The sequence below is a fragment of the Chroicocephalus ridibundus genome, chromosome 26, assembly GCF_963924245.1.
Source record: "Chroicocephalus ridibundus chromosome 26, bChrRid1.1, whole genome shotgun sequence".
NCBI lineage: Eukaryota > Metazoa > Chordata > Aves > Charadriiformes > Laridae > Chroicocephalus > Chroicocephalus ridibundus.
In genome coordinates, this window is record NC_086309.1 from 1,272,647 (window position 1) to 1,290,226 (window position 17,580).

General features: G+C 66.9%; 3 protein-coding genes across 8 annotated transcripts; 2 read left to right on the forward strand and 1 right to left on the reverse strand.

Moving 5' to 3' along the window:
* Positions 1-41: 41 nt before the first annotated feature.
* On the forward strand, positions 42-6,141 carry RELB (RELB proto-oncogene, NF-kB subunit). 3 transcript variants are annotated; one of them, XM_063318531.1, is made up of 11 exons: positions 42-255; positions 909-962; positions 1,592-2,076; positions 2,465-2,622; positions 2,838-2,929; positions 3,059-3,190; positions 3,578-3,682; positions 4,195-4,410; positions 4,839-4,907; positions 5,025-5,102; positions 5,616-6,141. In XM_063318531.1, exons 1-11 carry the CDS (start codon positions 57-59, stop codon positions 5,900-5,902), a joined length of 1,875 nt encoding a protein of 624 aa, XP_063174601.1. In that variant the 5' UTR covers positions 42-56; the 3' UTR covers positions 5,903-6,141. The 3 variants fall into 3 exon arrangements, with proteins under 3 accessions (XP_063174601.1, XP_063174600.1, XP_063174602.1); XM_063318530.1 differs by having other exon boundaries at positions 5,613-6,063; XM_063318532.1 differs by having other exon boundaries at positions 184-255; positions 1,152-2,076; positions 5,613-6,063.
* Positions 6,142-7,152: 1,011 nt separating this feature from the next.
* CLASRP (CLK4 associating serine/arginine rich protein) lies at positions 7,153-15,959 on the forward strand. Of its 3 annotated transcripts, none has more exons than XM_063318526.1 (21): positions 7,153-7,260; positions 7,768-7,955; positions 8,495-8,592; positions 9,082-9,183; positions 10,005-10,084; positions 10,351-10,435; positions 10,842-10,987; positions 11,097-11,193; positions 11,415-11,493; positions 11,699-11,772; positions 11,980-12,021; positions 12,176-12,403; positions 13,054-13,305; positions 13,736-13,915; positions 14,020-14,059; positions 14,997-15,057; positions 15,135-15,193; positions 15,281-15,327; positions 15,434-15,522; positions 15,727-15,751; positions 15,862-15,959. In XM_063318526.1, the coding sequence occupies exons 2-21, from the start codon at positions 7,857-7,859 to the stop codon at positions 15,902-15,904; spliced, it is 1,926 nt and encodes a 641-aa protein (XP_063174596.1). In that variant the 5' UTR covers positions 7,153-7,260; positions 7,768-7,856; the 3' UTR covers positions 15,905-15,959. The 3 variants fall into 3 exon arrangements, 2 of the variants coding, with proteins under 2 accessions (XP_063174596.1, XP_063174597.1); XM_063318527.1 differs by having other exon boundaries at positions 7,254-7,361; XR_010068941.1 differs by lacking the exons at positions 15,727-15,751; positions 15,862-15,959 and having other exon boundaries at positions 14,020-14,063; positions 15,434-15,468.
* On the reverse strand, positions 15,940-17,510 carry GEMIN7 (gem nuclear organelle associated protein 7). 2 transcript variants are annotated; one of them, XM_063318545.1, is made up of 2 exons: positions 17,263-17,510; positions 15,940-16,401 (listed from the first exon to the last, which is right to left on the reverse strand). In XM_063318545.1, exons 1-2 carry the CDS (start codon positions 17,354-17,356, stop codon positions 16,037-16,039), a joined length of 459 nt encoding a protein of 152 aa, XP_063174615.1. In that variant the 5' UTR covers positions 17,357-17,510; the 3' UTR covers positions 15,940-16,036. The 2 variants fall into 2 exon arrangements, with proteins under 2 accessions (XP_063174615.1, XP_063174617.1); XM_063318547.1 differs by having other exon boundaries at positions 15,942-16,401; positions 17,296-17,510.
* Positions 17,511-17,580: the final 70 nt, after the last annotated feature.

Below are 17,580 nucleotides of genomic sequence, written 5' to 3' on the forward strand. Positions count from 1 at the left end.
CACCACCCCGCTCCCAGCCCCGCCTCCGCCGCGGTGACGTCACCGACGGCGGGCCAATGGCGGCGCCGGCCGCGCCGGGGTTTCCCGGCCCGCCCCGCGGCGGTGACCTCAGCGGTGGCAGCCAATGGCGGCGCCGCCCGCGCGGGGATTTCCAGCTACGGCGGCCGCGCGGCCTCGGGGGCGGGTGGGGGCACCGGCACCGGCACCGGCACCGGCACCGGCACCGGCACCGGCATCACATGGCCCTGCCGCTCGGTGAGCCCCGGCACCGGGAGGAGGGAGGCTGTCTGCAAGGGGAGACCGGGGCCTGTCCTGGGGGAGGAGGGGGCCGGGTCCCGCCTGGGGCGGGGGACACAACCGGGACCTGCTGGGGGGGCGGGGGGGGGGGATCGGAGCCTACCCAGGGAGTACCCGGGCCTGCGGCATGGAGGGGGCCGGTGCCTTCTTGTTGGGGGGTGACCCGGCGGACCTTGCCCGGGGAACGGGCGTCACCGGGGGGAGGCGGGCCCGGTGACCCCCGGTTCCTGCCCTGGGGGATGTCACCGAGGGGGGGCGTGGTCCCGGGGCCCACCCCCGGTTCCTGCCCGGAGAGAGCTGGGGGGGGGGGGGGGCAAGTAAGTATGATTGGGATCCCCCGACATCTCCTCAGGGGTGGGCAGCCGCTGTCCCCGGGGGGTGTCATGGTGCCAGGGACCCCCTGATCCCGGCTGAGGGGGCAGATCCCTGCTTTGGGGGGATCCTGGCCCTGGGGACCCCCTCATTGCTGTTGGGGGGGGAGGGGGGCATGATCCTGGGGAGGCCCCAGTCCCTCTTCTGGGAGAACTTTGATTCCTTTGCTGTGGGGGGAGCGACCCTGAGCCCCAACCCCTAGTCGTGCTCCATGGGGTGACGGTTACGTGTCCCCACAGGCGCTGCCCTGCAGGATCCCAGCCTGGCCATGGCACATGCCGCACCTGTGACCGGTAAAACCCCTACACCCCGCCCCGGATCCTGCTGTCCCCTCCTGGGGCGGGTGGGCTCCCCAGGGGGCTGGGACCCTGGGACCAGAGGTGACCCCAACGTGGCCCCTGCAGGCTGGGGGTGTCCCTCAGTGCCCCCCGTGGGTTGGGGAGGTGCTGGAGGGAGACTCAGGGGGGATTTTGTCTTTTCAGATGATTTAGGTGAGTGGACCCTGGGGTACACAGGCAGCTGGTAAGTTTTGCCGCAGGTTTTTGGGGAACCTCAGCCAGAGCAGGATCCTGGAGCCTCAGGTGACGGAGCCAGCGATGGGCCCCCCCTGCCCCGTGTGCCTAGACTGGCCGAATCCATCCTTCCGGGGGCCGTGAGCGGGATTTAGGGTGCAGAGCTGTGTGCCGTGAAGCAATGAACCCCCCGCGGGAATGCGATGGGGTGCAGGGTAGGGGATGGGGCATCTTGTCCCTCCTGCACAAAGAAGGCGTTTGTAGATGGAAAGAAGGCAGGATCTGGCTAGTCCTGTCCCATCCCCTGGCTCAGGGCAAATGGGGGCTCGTGGCAGGCCCAGAGGGGTCTCAGCGAGGACTTGGGGTCCTCCCCATCCCGGGGCTGCCCTGAAGCCCTCCTCATCCCACAGAGATCATCGAAGAGGTCATGAAGGAGGATGGCTTCCAGCCGGATCCAGCTCCTGCCCTGCCTAAAGTGCTGCCCAAAGGCTCAGCCAAGTTGGTGGCCCGTGGCTCCAGCCCCGTGGTGGCCACCCGGCCGCTGCGCCCGGCTGAGCCCTGCCCACTGGCAGCCGGGCTGGCGCCTTATGGTGTGGCGGTGCTGCCGGCCAACACGCGGTCCCCGCAGCTCACCCAGAGCCTCAGCACCCTCTCGCTGTCGCCCAAGCTGGTGCCGCGGGGCACAACAGGCGCTGGCGGGCGGCACCGCTGGTCTCCGGCTGCCGGGCACAGCAAGGACCAGCTGGAGGAGCTGCTGGAGCCGCCCAAGCTGGTGATCACGGAGCAGCCCAAGCAGCGGGGCATGCGATTCCGCTACGAGTGCGAGGGCCGCTCGGCCGGCAGCATCCTGGGCGAGAGCAGCACCGACGCCAGCAAGACACTGCCGGCCATCGAGGTGAGCGGCTCGGATGCAGCCCAGGGTGGGCGGGCTGAGGCTTGGGGGTGGCAGAAGAGTTCCGTGGGGTTGCCAGAGCCCCGTGGGTGCCGGGGGGGGATGTGTGAGCCCCACAAGTGTCGGGGTGCTCAGCGCCCATCCTTGAGCGTAGGGGCCTCCTATGGTGGGAGGTGCTGATGGCTCATGTCTCCCTGGGGTGGTGGGTGCCAGCTGGGTGCTGGAAGGTGCCCAGCCCCGGTGGGGTAGTGCCAGGGCCTCATGGGGGGAGGTGGTCAGACCCCAGTAGGTGCTGGAGCACTTTCCCCCCCCTCCATTTGTCTGGGCACGCCCCCCCCCCCCCGTGTCGGTGTAGTACCTGGGGTTGTGCTGACAGCTCGTGTCTCCCCAGCTGCGGAACTGCCATACGATCCCCGAGGTGAAGGTGACAGCGTGTTTGGTGTGGAAGGACTGGCCCTACCGCGTCCACCCCCATGGCCTGGTGGGCAAGGACTGCAGCAACGGACTCTGTGAGGTCGTCCTCAAGCCCCAGACAAACCCCAAGCACAGGTAGACGATGGCAGGATGAGTCCCACTGCTGACGGGGATCTGCGCCGGGCTGTGTCCGAGACCTTGCACTGGGACGCCAGCATCAGCTCGTGCTGAGGGCTGGGTTTTGGGCGGTTCCCTGGGCAGTGGGAGGCTGGGAGGGACAGGATGCCCGGGTTCCCTGGGGTTTTGGATGGGGTGAACTGCCTCCCCAGCACATCTCTGCTCCCCGGCAGCTTTAGCAACCTGGGCATCCAGTGCGTGAAGAAGAAGGAGATCGAGGCGGCGATAGAGAAAAAGCTGCAGTTGGGCATTGACCCCTTCAAAGGTGGGGGGGGCTCAAGCGGAGCCGTTTTTAGGGGCTGAGAACCTATCGCTGCAGGGGTTCCGGGTCCCATGGGGATGTCCCCAACCCCTCCCTATGGAGCCACTGACCATCCCCTCTCCTCTCCCCAAGCTGGTTCCCTCAAGAACCATCAGGAGGTGGACATGAACGTGGTGAGGATCTGCTTCCAGGCCTCCTACAAGGACGGCTCCGGGCAGACACGGCACCTCAGCCCAGTGCTCTCGGAGCCCATCTTTGACAAGAGTATGTGGCGGTGGGGGGGGGGGGTGTCCATGTCCCCGGCGGGGCCACCGGACCCCCAGAACCTTCTCTGGTCTGGGATGGGGTGGGTGGAGAGACTGCATCCAGTTCCACACCAGGGCTGGGCTCAAGGCTGCGGGCTTTGGCCAGGGTTGGTCCCACATGGCTGGTGGGGGTTTGTCCCCCGTGCCCAGGGTGGGGTGGTCACCTGCATCCCACGGGGCTGGTACGCAGCACGAGGGCTGGTCGGGAGGAGATGATACTGACAGGAATGGCCCCGGTGCCCGAGCCTGGTCGCGGTGCTCTGGCGCAGTCTGAGGCCTGGCCCTGGCGCGCTGCTGGGGCGGTTTGGGAGCCGGCTCCCAGCCTGAGCCGTGACGCTGTCCGCAGAGTCCACCAACACCTCGGAGCTGCGGATCTGCCGGATGAACAAGGAGAGCGGTCCCTGCACAGGTGGCGAGGAGCTCTACCTACTCTGCGACAAGGTCCAAAAAGGTAGGGGGGGGCAAGCTGGCAGCCCCGTAACCCCGAGGGCATCTTTCGGGGGCCAAATTACCCCCCAGGAAGCCAGGATGTGGGTGAAGGAGGATGATGAATGCCGGAGCTGCTGGAAAGTTTTGCAGAGGGTCCAAATGGGGTTGGGAGCTGGGAGCTGCCACCTCCCCCGGGCTCCTAAACACTCCTGGGTGCTGGAGGGGGAACTGTGGGTGCTAGAGGGGGGAGCAAGGGGGTCCTGCAGCCTCCCAGCTCCTCCGCTGTAGGGGAAGGGCCCCTGGGCTGGAGGGAGGGGGCCTAGCACCAGAGAGAAGACCCCAAGTCATGATGGAGCCATCTTGGCTGCTTGTGGGAGGCGTAGAAGGCAGGAAGGGGGGACCTGGGTGCAGGGGGGGAGGGTACCTCAGGGTGCTGGAGTGGGGGGCCCCAGATGTCGGTAAGTGACTTTGAGGGCTGGAGGGGTGGCCCCCGCTGCCTTGCTGATTCCCCCCCTCCCGCCCCAATTACCACAGAGGACATCGCGGTGGTTTTCCGGAAGGAGACGTGGGAGGCGCGGGCGGACTTCTCGCAGGCCGACGTTCACCGCCAGGTCGCCATCGTCTTCAAGACGCCGCCCTACCAGCACCTGGAGCTGGCTGAGCCCGTGGAGGTGGAGGTCTTCCTGCAGCGGCTCACTGACAGCGTCTGCAGCGAGTCCTTCCGCTTCACCTACCTGCCCAAGGACCACGGTACCTGCGCGGCCACTGCCCTGCGAGGGGGACAAGAGGCCCCTGGGATGGGGACAGGACCCCCGGGGTTGGGATGTGGCCCGTGGGATGGGGACAGCCCACCTGGGATGGGGACGGGACGCTTGGAAAGGGATCAGAGGGAGTGGGGACACCCTGCTGAGATGTCAGTCATAGCCCACGGGATTGGGGACAGGCCACTGGGATGGGGACACAGAGTGGGGACAGGACCCCCCAGGGTTGGGATGTGGCCCGCGGGATGGGGACAGCCCACCTGGGCTGGGGATTTGGGATGGAAACGGGAATATGAGGCCTGCGGGATGGGGACGGCTCTCTCCAGGCTGGGGACAGGCTCCCGGCGTGGGGACAAGGCTGAGGGGGTGGGAGGGACCCCGGGGGAGGCCCTGGCTCACCCCCACCCCTCCCCGCAGATGCCTATGGGGTGAACGTGAAGCGGAAGCGGGGGATGCCCGACGTCCTGGAGGAGCTCTCGGGCTCAGGTGGGTGCCAGCAGGGCCCCCCCCGGAGGGGAGAAGGCTTCCTGAGGGGCACCCCAGCACCAGCCCCCCTTCCTGGGCTGCTCCCCTCACTCTGCCCCCCTCTCCCCGGCCCCGCAGATCCCTACGGGATCGAAGCCAAGAGGAGGAAGAAGCCGCCGGGATACATGGATCACTTTGCACCGCTGACGGTGGCAGGTGGGTCCTGGGAAGGGTAAAGCCGGGGCGGGGGGATACAGGGGTGGATGTCCTCCATGGCAGAGGTGGGGGAGGGACGGTTTGGCATGACTTGGGGTCAGAAGAGCACCCCCTGCAAAGGGTGGGAGATGTCTCCAGGTCAGCCCTGGGGTTGGGAGAGGCTCCAGGGACCCCCTAAGGCCCCAGGGTCACCCCCAGGGTTGGGAGAGGTCCCCAAGCCCCCACGCAGCCCTGGGTCCTGCCCAGCGTCCCCCAGGTCCCCCCTGGGTTCAGGGTCACCCCTGGAGTTGGTAGGGCTCCCCAGGACACCCCCCCCCATGTTAGATGGGTCCCCCCAGGGTTGGGAGAGGTCCCCAAGGCCTCCATGGTCCTGGGGTCATCCTCAGGGTGGGGAGCTGCCCTGGGTCCCCCCCCTGCAGCCCTGGTGTCACCCCATAAGTGTGCTGGGGGGTCGGAAGGGCCCACCTGGCCCCCCCCCCGACCCTCTCTGACCCCTCTTTCTCCCCACAGAAGATGCCTTTGCCTTCTTCACCGGGGAGCCAGAGTCCTTCGACACCCTGTCCCAGCTCTACGTCCCTTTCGTGTCCCCACCGGGCCACCGCGAGGGGCTGCCCCCCCCATACACCCCCACGGACTTCCCGGCCTGCCTGGGCCCCGAACTGCTGGCCGAGCCCTACGGCTCTCCCCCCCGTGCCCCCCCCTTCCCCCCCACCGACCCCCACCCCACTGCCAGCCTGGTGGGCACCCACATGTTCCCCGGCCACTACAAGGACACCGACCTGCGCCTCGGAGACGTCTGAGCCCCCCCAGCACCCCAGTAGCCCTCCCCTCTCTGAGCTCGGGGGGCCCCCTTGCCCCCCACCCCCCCCGCCCCGGGCCGGCTGGCCCCGCCGGGGCGGCACCGAGCCCCCCGGAAGGATTTCCCCCCTCAGTCAAGCCGCTTTGCACTATATTTATGGGGGGGGACACCCTCCAGTGGCCCTGGGGGGGCCACAGGGTGGCCCCCAGGGAGGGGGAACACGTGCCACCACCCCAGTCCTTTGGGTCCCTGCGCGATGGGGTTGGGGGGGAATAAAGCCATGGACTCTGTCACCCGCCTCGTCCTGCCCTGGGGGGGGAAAGTGGACACGGGGGATACTGGGAGAACTGGTTCCCAGTGGAAGTCCCCATGGGGGAACCCCGGCCACAGCCTGGGTGGGGCACCAGGACCAGTTTGCCCAGCGCGGGATTGGGACCACTGTGGCCCAGAACAGCCCTGGGAGTGGGGCAAGAACCAGGACAGGTCTGGCCAAATACAGCCCAAGGACTGGGACTGGGACCAGCCTGGCCCAGTATAGACCTGGGACTGGAACTGGCACTGGGACTGGCCTGGCCCTGTGCAGCCCTGGGCCTGGGACGGGCACCGGGACCGGCCTGGCCCAGTATCCCCTGAGGACTGGGACCGGCACCGGGACTGGCCTGGCCCAGTGCAGCCCTCGGCCTAGGACCGGCACCGGCCGGGCCCAGTATCCCCTGAGCACTGGGACCAGGACCGGCCTGGCCCGGTGCAGCCCTAGGCCTGGGACTGGCACCGGGACCGGCCTGGCCCAGTATCCCCTGAGGACTGGGACCAGCACCGGGAGCGGCCTGGCCCGGTAACCCCTGAGCACTGGGACCGGGACCGGCCTGGCCCGGTGCAGCCCTAGGCCTGGGACTGGCACCGGGACCGGCCTGGCCCAGTATCCCCTGAGGACTGGGACCAGCACCGGGACTGGCCTGGCCCAGTGCAGCCCTCGGCCTAGGACCGGCACCGGCCAGGCCCAGTATCCCCTGAGCACTGGGACCGGGACCAGCCTGGCCCGGTGCAGCCCTAGGCCTGGGACCGGCACCGGGAGCGGCCTGGCCCAGTATCCCCTGAGGACTGGGACCAGCACCGGGAGCGGCCTGGCCCGGTAACCGGTGAGCACTGGGACCGGGACCGGCCTGGCCCGGTGCAGCGCTAGGCCCGGCACCGGCACCGGCTGCGCGGACCCGCCCCCGGGGGCGGTACCCCCGAGGCCCCGCCCTTCCATGACGTCACCCGCCTGCCCCTAATGCGCAGCGTTCTGACCCTTTTCCCCGCCCCTCCCCCGTGCCCTCACTTCCGGTTCCGGGTCGCCCCACGGCCGTTGGCCCGGCGGTGAGTGTTTAATGGCGGCCGGGTCGCCTCCCCCCGCGTGTGCCCTTCCCCGGCCCTCCGGGGGTTCTCCCCACCCACCGGGGTTGCGGCTCCCGATCACGGTGAGGCGCGGTCGGGGTTTCCGCGCCGGGCCTTCTCCGGGGCCTGCGCCCGCGGCCTCCCTTGTCTCCGCCCCGGGGGGCGCCCGGTATCCCCCGCCAGCCGGCCCCGGGAGTTGTCCGTGTCGTCTTCCCCCGCGTCCGCCCCCGGAGAGTGCCCGGTGTGTCGCCCCCATCTCCACCAGAGCTGCCCGATGTCTTCCCCCCCCGCCACGTCCCCCGCGGTGTGCCGGGGCTCCCCCTTCCCCAGTGTCTGTGCGCCGCTGCCCCCCCCCATTCCCCCGTTACCTCCCCACCCCGGGTGTGCCCGGTGTCCCCCCGTCACCCAGGGGTGCCCCCCCACACACACACACGCTCCCCGGTCTCCTCGGTCACTCCGTGTCCCCTAACGCAGCCCCTTCGCCCTCAGGCAGGGAACGGCTGTCTCGGCGCTGCTGTCTCCTCCTCGGTGCCCGGCAGGAGCCCCCCCCGGCCCGGTGGCAGCTGGGGGACGCCAGGATGTGGCACGAAGCCCGCAAGCATGAGCGCAAGCTGCGGGGGATGATGGTGGACTACAAGAAGCGAGCGGAGCGCCGCAGGGAGTACTATGAGAAGATCGTGAGTGTCCCTGGCCTCGTCGCCCTCCCCAGGGACAGTGGTAGCCCCCGACCATCCCTCAATGGGCCCCGACGTGGGACGTGCCCCGGGGTGTTGGGGAACTGCCTGGGCGCTTCGTGGCTGGTGTTGGGGCTGGAAGAGTGAGGGATAAAGGAGCTGCGGTGCTCGCTGCTGCCTCCCCTCCCCGGGGACCCCGCGGGGGTACCCCTGGGTGGGCGTCCTAAGCCCGCGCAGGCAAAGGCACCCCCCTTTGTTCTCCCCCTTTCCCTTGAGGCTCAGGGCTCCTGCACCTTCTCTTACCCGAGGCTCTCGCTCCCCCTTTTTCCTGAGGTTCAGGGATCCCGACTTGCCCTTTTCTCCAGTGCTGGAGGCTTGGGGCTCCCCCCTTGCCTGGAGGTTTGGGGCTCCCGCTCCCTCTTTTCCCCAAGGCTCAGGGTTCCTTCTCCCTTTTTTCTTGCTCTCAGAGTTTTTACTCTGGGTTTTTTTTTTGTTTCCCCCCCCCCACTTTCTCTAACCCTGGGGTTTTCTACTTGTCCTAGAAAAAGGATCCGGCCCAGTTTCTACAGGTGCACGGCCGGGCCTGCAAGGTCCACCTGGACTCGGCCGTTGCGTTGGCCGCTGAGAGCCCCGTCAACATGTGAGTAGCCCCACGCTGGGCAGGAGGCGTCTCGTGCTGCTCCCTGGGCCGGCGAGGGGGTTCGGGAGGAGTGATCGGTGCCTTGCCGAAAGCGTCGCCTTCCCCAGGGGTTCTGGTGCAGACGCAGCATCTTTGAGAGGCGCTGAGCCTTACGGCAAGGGTTCAGGGGTGAATGGCGGGGGCGGGGGGAGGGCTTTTCGCCCAGCCCGAAGCACGTTCCGAGTTGCTTGGCTCCTCATAGCTCAGCCCCCCAGGAAATTAAATCGGGGCTGGTTTCTGCCCGTCAAAGAGGACTCAGCTCCTCCTCCACCAGAGCTTCTAGGAGATGTTGGTTCCTCCCTCCCTGTTTGGGAGTGACTAATGCCAGAGAGCCAAGTGTTCCTGCCGGTGCTCAAGGTCAAGGCGGGGTTTGTGTGGGTTTTGGCGGGGGCGGGGGGGGAGGGTGTCTCTGGCTGCCCCCCACCCCTGACGACCTCTCTCTCCCCGCAGGATGCCCTGGCAGGGGGACACGAACAACATGATCGACCGCTTCGATGTGCGGGCGCACCTGGACTATATCCCCATGTACACCCCGCCCCTGCTGAACCCCATGTAAGCTGAGGGGCACCAGGGCACCCCGCTGCGACAGGAGCTGCCGGGTCCGCGTCAGGCCTTCTTGGGTCTGTTTTGGAGCGGTTGCCTGAGGTTTCATCGCCTGCGAGCCTGGCTGGGGTCGCTGCAGGGCGGGCAGGGCTGCTTTTTAGACTTTATGGACTGGGACCAGTGTGGAGCTCCCAGTAGCCGGAGGATAAGGTGGAGCGAGCACAGAGGGACGGGTAGGGCTGGAGCGTGGGGTGAAGGGCAACCCTGCAGCAGCTTTTCCGTACCTAAAACGTTGGAGAGGACGGAGCTGAGGTTTTTGCAGAGGTCTGCACTAAGAGGGTATGACGAAAAGGTCAAAATTAGGCTGAGAGCGTTAAGTAAGTACCAGCACAACCCCCGGAGGCTGGTGGGGTCTCGGTCTCTTGTCTCTGGAGAGAGGCGTCGCCCAGCTGGAGCGGGCTGCGGGAGTCGGTCCTGCTTCGAGCAGGGATGGGACGGAAGGCAAATTTTTCCCCCAGGGCTGGGGCTGGCTCTGTGGAGAGCAGTCCCGTCCTACCCCTGCTTGCTGCTGCTCCAGCACCTGCTTACCCTCTCCGGCCTCGGCACAAGCTCCGGAGAGCAGTTCAGCCCCTTTGCTGGGTTTTTTAAGGGAATCCCAGACCAGCACGTGATCCTCTGCCTGCAAAACCTGTGCAGTGAGGAATTCGATCTTGCTTATCCGAGCAGAAAGGGGCCGTGGTTTTTCCGCGGTCCAAAACACCCAGGGAGAGGGGAGCCTCCGTCTCCCCAGAGGCTTGTGAGCACCAAAAGCTGCATCTCCTCCTTTCCAGCTCCCCTGAGCAGGAGTCTGATGAGAGAAAGTGTAACTACGAGCGGTACCGAGGCCTGGTGCAGAACGACTTTGCTGGCAGTAAGTGTCTCGTGCAGGCGGGAGGGTCGGGGCTCTGCTGAGACGGGGCGAATCCCCACGATTCGGGGGAAATACGAGCTTGTCCAGGACGCGGCTTGACGTGGTGCCAACCGAAGGGCAAGGGGATGGTCTTGTCCCTGCTCTGGGGGTGGCACGGAACTGGGAGAGCTGCATCCCGTCTAACAAGCTGCAGTTAGTCAGCTCTCGGAGCTGCTGTCTCTCAAGTGGGCGTGAAGCAAGCTGGTACCTTCCCTGTGTGGTTGCAGTCTCGGAGGAGCAGTGTCTCTACCAGATCTACATTGATGAGCTCTACGGGGGACTCCAGAAGCCAAACGAAGATGAAAAAAAGAAGTGAGTGTGAGCAGAGGTGACAGAGGGTGGCTGTCGTGTCCCTGTCCTCGGGGGCTGTGCTGGGACCGTGGCTCCGGGGTCTCCGAAGCACCCGCTCTTCAACTGGTCCCAGTTTCCCCTCTACCGGGGTGGGACTGAGCAGCCGCTGGCTGCACCATCCTTCCTCGGCTGCTCTCGGTGACCCTCTGAAGTTGTGCCCTGTGTCTCTGTGCTGAAATGTCTGTCCCGTGGCCGTTGCTGTGGCCGCGAGGCTGTCCTGGGGCTGAGCGGAGCAGCGGTGGCTGATGAGGGAGGCAGAGGAAGTTTCTTCCCGAGGAAACTTTCTGCCCCGATGCCGCCTTTGCTGGCATGGAGCTGCCGCGCCAGAGGGGAGAGGCGGGCAGGGGCTAAACGTATCTGTGCCCAGGCTGGCGGAGAAAAAGGCCTCTATCGGCTACACGTATGAGGACAGCACCGTGGCTGAGCTCGAGAACTCCTTGGAGAAGCGGGGGGAGGAGGAAGACTCTGAGGAAGACAGCAACACGGACGAGGATGAAGTCATCCCCGATATCGGTAACGGCCCTCCCTCGCTGGGCTGCTTCACCCCGGTTTGGCAGATGTGCCTTGCCGCGGGGTGGGGGGGGGCTCCGGGCGCGCTGAGCTGCCCACGCTCTGCCCACAGATGTGGAAGTGGATGTGGACGAGCTGAACCAGGAGCAGGTGGCTGACCTGAACAAGCAGGCGACCACGTACGGCATGGCGGAGGGGGACTTCGTCAGGTAGGGCCGGCAGCCGGGACAGCTGGGGAGAGCTCTGGGAGCCTGGTGGAGCCTCCCCAGGGCCTCTCCTTCTCACTGGGGGCTGAATCCTTTGCAGACGTGCCTTTCGTTAGGATGGGGGTCCTCAAAAACCTCCCACAAGCATGTGCTCCCTTGTGGGGTGCTGGCCGGTAGGCTGCTACTGAGGGTCTCTCTTTTTTTTTTTGGGGGGGGGGGAAAAGGATGTTACGGAAGGACAAAGAGGAGGCAGAAGCTATTAAAAACGCCAAAGCCCTGGAAGAGGAAAAGGCGATGTACTCGGTAAGGGGAGCTCCGGCCAGCTCTTCCCCCTCCCACTGTGAGCCTTGGCTCCCGGTAGCCTCCCAGGGCACCAGGCTGGCCCGTGCGGGTGCCGTGGCCCCCCAGTGCTGGTGGTGACACCTCTGCATCCCGAGGGGGCCCTGCAAACGCTTGGGGCGGCTTCTCGCCAGCCGGTGCCGTCTCTTAGCTCAGGCTGCTCTCCTAGGGCCGTCGCTCTCGCCGCCAGAGGAGGGAGTTCAGGGAGAAACGCTTGAAAGGGAGGAAGATCAGCCCTCCGAGGTGAGCTCCCCGTCCCGGCGGCCAAGACAGGGTTCCCAGAGCTCGGCCACGGCTCTGGGCTGCTCCTGTCTGTCCCAGGCGGCTCCTCCCTGCTCCGTCCCCGGCGTTGCCCGTGCCAGTTTGTCTGGGGTCCCGGGGGCTCCGTCCCCTGGTGACGTCCCACAGATTTCCCGATTTCTCTTTCCCTACTGCCCTCTCCTCTCGCAGCTACGCACGGAGAGACAGCCCCACCTACGATCCCTACAAACGGTGAGTGGCCGCAGCCTCGGGACAAAGGAGTTCTCCAGGCTGGGGACATCCCCTTCTTGCAGGTGCCCACGGCCAGTGGGGACCTGGCATCTGCCATTTTTGGGGAGGGAGCGTTTTCGGCGGCTGAAGCCACCTCCTCCTCACTGCTTCACAGCTCCCCTTCGGAGTCCACCTCCGAATCCCGCTCCCGTTCCCGTACCCCATCTCCCGGCCACGAGGAGAAGATCACCTTCATCACCAGCTTTGGTGGCAGCGATGAGGAAGCGGCGGCGGCATCCGCACAAGCTGGCGGTGTCTCTGGAAAAGCCACCACGCTTGGCAAACAGCGCTCTGCCCCAGGGCAGCCGGGCAGCGCTGCGGCAGGTCATAGCACCTCGTCCCGGTCGGTAACTCTCCCATCTGGCTCGCTTTCCCAACCCTTACCCGCAGAGGCATGGCGGCAGTGGGCCAGGCGAGCTACCGAAGCCGTGGCTGGCACTTCTTGAGGAGGGGGAACGCGGTGGGAAGGAGCGGGTGGGGTTCTCCATCGTGTCGCCGCGCAGGATGCGTGCCCGTCCTGGTTCTGCCGCGGTGCCGGGGCAGTGCTGGCCAGCTCAGACAGGATCTTCGTGGCATCTCTGGGTCTTCCTGGAGATGGGCCGGGTTGTGGGGAGGGAGGCCGGAATTTGGGTGTGAGTCGAGATGCCTCCTGCCCTAAAAGAGAGAGAGCATCTTGCCAGCTCCTGGAGAGCTCGAGAAGGGAATCGGGGTGGCCGTCGCAGTCCCTTTCCCATCACGGCTGGGGGTCCGGGGGGGTTTGCTGACCCCAAAAGGAGCCCCTTGGCAGAGGACTGGGCAGCTCCGGGGTCATTCCAGCCATGCCTGGAGGCACAATGCCGGTGCGGGGCAGGGGAGAGGTGCCCCCGGGGGCTGTTGGCAGGGTCCAGCCGTGCCCCTGCCCTGTGGCACCACCCGGTGCTGGGTCCAGTGATGGTCCCAGCCCCTCCTTGCTCCTCCCGTGTGCCAATGGCTCGTCCCATGTGTCCCTTCCAGGAGACGCTCCTCATCCTCCTCCACCTCCCCGTCCTCCTCCTCATCCTCCAGCTCCCGCTCCAGCTCCCGTTCGCACCGAGGTGGCGGCTACCACCGCTCCAGCCGCTACTGCCGCTCCCGCAGCCGCCGCTACTCGCGCTCCCGCAGCCGCAGCCGCCGCTACTCGGGAGGGGGCTCGCGGGACAGCCGGCGCCGCTCCAGATCCTATTCCCCTGACCGGGGGTACCGCTACAGCTCCCGCCGCCGCTCCAGGTGAGCTCTGCCCTCGGCTGTCCCAGTTTCTGCCTGTTTCGCCCCAGTTCTTCACTGGCCACCCCCATGGCGAGTTTTACTGGTGGCTCGTCGCCCAGATGCGCCCCCTCCACCGCCTCTTCGGGCCATACAAGCCCACGTGGCTCAGCCTCTTCCTTCCGCTGGGTGCTTTAGCCCCTGCCAGGCTGGTCCCAGTTTGTTGCTGGGCGTCCTGCACTGGTCCCTGTATCCAAAAAAGATCTCGCCAGTGTTAGATCAAGGGGAAAATGTCCCATTGCTCACCCCGCTAGTGGGTGGGTTCACCCCAGGGGCTGCAGGATGCTGTGAGCTCCCCCAGCACTGTCTCCACTCGCTGCTGGGGTGGGGAGGCCCCAGTCAGCCTTTGGGTGCCCCCCCGACGTCCCCCGTGACCGTGACTCCCTGCGCGCAGGAGCCGTTCCAGGTCTGGGGAGCGCTACCGGCGAGGCACCAGGTCCAGTCGCCACTGGAGCAGCAGCCAGAGCAGCCGAAGTCCCAGCGATTCGCGGAGCCGCAGCAAGTCGGTGTCTCCGGTGCGAGAGAAACCACCGAGGCCCGCAGCGTCGCCCGCCGTGGGGGAGAAACTGAAAAAGTGAGGGAGGGGAAGAGCCGGGGACAGCCTTGGTGGGGAGGGGTGTAAGCAGCCCTCGCGCCGTTCCCCCTGCGCTGATCCCCGTGCTCTTTCTCCCCTTTCAGGGCTGACACTGCTGCTGGTAAAGAGACAGGAGCTGCCAAAGTCAGTAAGAATTTAACCTCACCTGTTTAATTGGCATCACTGCAGAGCAGGCTCAGGGACACGGTGGTGGATGGGCTGGCAGAGGTGCTGGGACTGGTGCCAGGTGCCCCCGTGACCCGTTGCGTCCCCCTCCTCGGCTGGGCACCAGTCCTGCTCCCTCCTTGGAGCTGGGAGGCTGCCGGGTGGGAGCGGGGCCACGGGCCGCTCGGGGCAGTCCCGGCTGCGGGCGGGCGGGGGGCAGCAGGGACCCGGGGGATCCGTCTGGCACTGGGTGCCGTCTGTGCCAAAGCCAGGGGCTGCCTGCCCTGCTGTGCTGGGTCCAGGCTGTCACCAGTGGCTGTCCCCATGCCTGGTGGGTCCTCACGCTGCTGCAAGGAGGCGGTGGCAGGGGGCTGGCAGAGCCCCTCGCCCCTCTCAAAGGGGGGCTGCTGAGGGGGTGCAGGGCACAGCGCTCCTCTCTGGCTCCACGGGCCCCTCCGTGCCCCTCAGGCTGTCCCTGGGGTTCCCAAGTGCCTTCAGGCCGTGCCCGCGTGTTCCCGGTGCAGATGCCGCCTCCCAGGGCTGTGGGCACTCCGGTGGGGAGCGGTTCTGGTGGGGAGCGGCTCACGCTTCCAAACGCCAGCGTTCATCCCCGCAGCACCCATGGGTGACACGCGAGGTCCCCACTGCTCGGGGACAGGGTGCAGACATGAACGAAGCCCCCGGCGATGTGGGCAAGGGAGACTCGGACCCCGCAGAGGGGCTCGGGGGGGGCGCAGAGGTGTCACCGTGGCGAGGCGGGTAGTGGTACCCGGATCCGGCGCTCGAAGCCGGTGTCTGCTGTGGGGTGGGGGGAGCCTGGGGTGGTCCCCAGGCCAGGCCAGCGTGGCTGCACCGTGTCCTTGTCGTCGTTGTCCCCCACCACCCCCCTTCACACGCGGCTCTGGTTTGTTTGCAGCCCAAGCTGACGCCGCAGGAGAAGCTGAAGCTGCGCATGCAGAAGGCGCTGAACCGTCAGTGTAAGCAGCGCCCGCGCCCCCCCCTGTCCCCGGCCCCCTTCCTGGCCCCCTCTCACCCCCCTCTTATCTTTGAACAGTTAAAGCCGATAAAAAGGCGGCACAGGAAAAAATGCTGCAACAGGAGCACGAGAGACAGGTAAGGGAAGGTGCAGGGATGCCAGGCTGGCACCGTGTGCCCAGCCCCGTTAACGAAGCCAATTAACGAGACGCTCTTCTCTTGCAGGAGCGGGAGGACGAGCTACGGGCCATGGCCCGGAAGATCCGCATGAAGTAAATCTTTTCCCAGCCCTTTAGTGGATCCGGTGGGTCCGGGCTGCAGTGTGTTTTTTTCCCCCCCGCCCCACACCCAACCCCGTCTTGTCTTATTTCTTGGCAGGGAGCGAGAGCGCCGGGAGAAGGAGCGGGAGGAGTGGGAGAGGCAGTACAGCCGGCAGAGCCGGTCCCCGTCCCCTTCCCCACGCTATGGTGAGTGCCAGCTCACCCAGAGCCCACCACCGATGTGGGGGGGGGGGGCGAAGGAGTTTGGTGGATAACCCCCCCCGCACACCTCCCCCAGCATGTCTTTGTGGGGTGGGAAAGAAAAGCTGCTGTTTTCTGGGGGAAAAATGGGTGGAAAAGGGGCTGTGGCGGGTCACAGCGTCACCTAAGTGTGTCCCCTCTGCCTTGCAGGTCGGGAATACAGCTCCTCTCGGAGGTACGTCCCCCTCTCCCACCCCCCCCCCCCCCCCAAGTGGGGGTGTCCTGGCAGCCACGGCTCCCCCGGGACCCCCTCGCTCTCACCCACCCCTCTCCCCTCCTCCGCAGGCGCTCCCGATCCCGCTCCCGGAGCCCTCACTACCGGCACTGATGCAGACAGCAACGGTTCTGCTGACGGCAAATAAAGATAGAAAACCCGAATCCTCCCCCATCACCATGTAGTTGTAATTATGGTCAGAAAAGGTTGGGTTTTTTTTTTTAAAAAAAAAAAAAAAATTACTGGTCAGTCGAGGAGGAAGGAGTAGGCGAGGACGTCGGCGCAGCGCAGCAGGGCGGCCGCCTGCACCCCCAGGGGGGTCCGCAGGGCGTCCACCTGGAAGGCCACGGCCTCCACGTCGGCAGCGCCGAAGACGGCATCCACCTGGACCCCCGCCCGCAGGCAGAACCGCGTGGGGCGGCCCCGGGCGGCCGCCAGCCCCCGCAGGTACCGCTGCCTCAGGGCTGCCCGCGCCCCCTGCGCCGCCACCGTGTCCCCCCCCAGCAGCGCCTGGAACCGGAGCGAAGTGGGGCTGAAACCCCGGCTGCAGCCGTCAGGGCCCCGTGGCAGCCGCAGGACCCCCACCGGCACCGGTACCGGCATGGTGGCTCCTGGGGGGGGGAGAAAAAGGAGGGGGTGGTCACTTATAGCCTCCGTCCCCTGCCAGGAGCTGGATCCCTGTGACACCCCCACCCTGTGGAACCCCGAAAGCCCCCACTTGCTCCTCCAGCCCCCTTTACACAGCTCCCCGAGCCCTTGACACCCTACACGTGTCGTATGTCCCCCCCCGGGGCACCCAACATTCCCAAGCCTTACCCCCCCCCCGCCCCCCATGAGGCTTCCTGGTCCCCAAACAGACCCCCAGCCCCACGCACCCCTCTGTACCCCCCAGGATCTCCAAAAGCTCCCCCCCATAATCCCCCTCCCGAGCCCCACAGAGTCCCCCAAACCCCCCCAGTAACCTCCACTCACCACTCCAGAGCTCCTCCACTCCCACATGCCTCCCATAGTGACACACCCCCCCCCCCCCAAGTCCCATGACCCCCAAAGGTCCCTCCCCCACTCTACGTAGGGCTCTCAGTGCCTACCCCCCCCCGGCCAGGTCCCTGCCCCCTCCTTACAGCTCCTTATAGCCCCCCCACAGAGATCCCCCCGCCCTCAACAGGGCTCCCAGTGCCCCTCCCACAGGTCCCTGCCCCCCCTTATAGCTCCTTATACACCCCTCGCTCTCAACAGGGGTCCCAGTGCCCCCCCCCACAGGTCCCTGCCCCCCCTTATAGCTCCTTACACACCCCTCGCTCTCAACAGGGGTCCCAGTGCCCCCCCCCAGGTCACTGCCCCCCCTTATAGCTCCCAATACCCCTTATAGCCCCCCCACAGAGATCCCCCCGCCCTCAACACGGCTCCCAGTGCCCCCCCAGGTCCCTGCCCCCCTTATAGACCCTCCCAGCCCCACACGACACCCCACAGACCCGACGGCCCCCACGGCGGGGGACACCCCGTACCGCCGGGCCGCGTCCCCGTTCCCGCCTGAGGCCGCCGGTGGCGCGTGGGGCGGCCGCGCATGCGCAGCGCGCCGGGCGGGCGGCTCTGCCGCGGGCTGCTCGTTCGCCGCCGCAGATTCGCGATACCGGGAGGGAGGGGGACGAGGCACGATGCACCAGGCTCCGGGGTCGGTTCGTGGGGCTCAATGGCTTTTTTTCCGCGCGTCTTCCTTCTTTTTCTTCCTCCCGCTGGGCGCCGCCTCCCCGCGCCTCCCGCCGTGGCGAAAGTGCGGCGGAGAACCCCGC

What these genes read in the sequence shown, in the direction of transcription:
- RELB (XM_063318530.1), top strand. Translation starts at nt 57, where the DNA reads ATGGCGGCGCCGGCCGCGCCGGGGTTTCCCGGCCCGCCCCGCGGCGGT. An exon ending in CAGACAAACCCCAAGCACAG is followed by an intron (nt 2,623 to 2,837) that starts GTAGACGATGGC and finishes GCTCCCCGGCAG; the next exon opens with CTTTAGCAACCTGGGCATCC. An exon ending in GGAGGAGCTCTCGGGCTCAG is followed by an intron (nt 4,908 to 5,024) that starts GTGGGTGCCAGC and finishes CCGGCCCCGCAG; the next exon opens with ATCCCTACGGGATCGAAGCC.
- CLASRP (XM_063318526.1), top strand. Translation starts at nt 7,857, where the DNA reads ATGTGGCACGAAGCCCGCAAGCATGAGCGCAAGCTGCGGGGGATGATG. An exon ending in ACCTACGATCCCTACAAACG is followed by an intron (nt 12,022 to 12,175) that starts GTGAGTGGCCGC and finishes ACTGCTTCACAG; the next exon opens with CTCCCCTTCGGAGTCCACCT. An exon ending in GTCCCCTTCCCCACGCTATG is followed by an intron (nt 15,523 to 15,726) that starts GTGAGTGCCAGC and finishes TCTGCCTTGCAG; the next exon opens with GTCGGGAATACAGCTCCTCT.
- GEMIN7 (XM_063318545.1), bottom strand. Translation starts at nt 17,356, where the DNA reads ATGCGCGGCCGCCCCACGCGCCACCGGCGGCCTCAGGCGGGAACGGGG. An exon ending in CCCGCCGTGGGGGCCGTCGG is followed by an intron (nt 16,402 to 17,262) that starts GTCTGTGGGGTG and finishes TCCCCCCCCCAG; the next exon opens with GAGCCACCATGCCGGTACCG.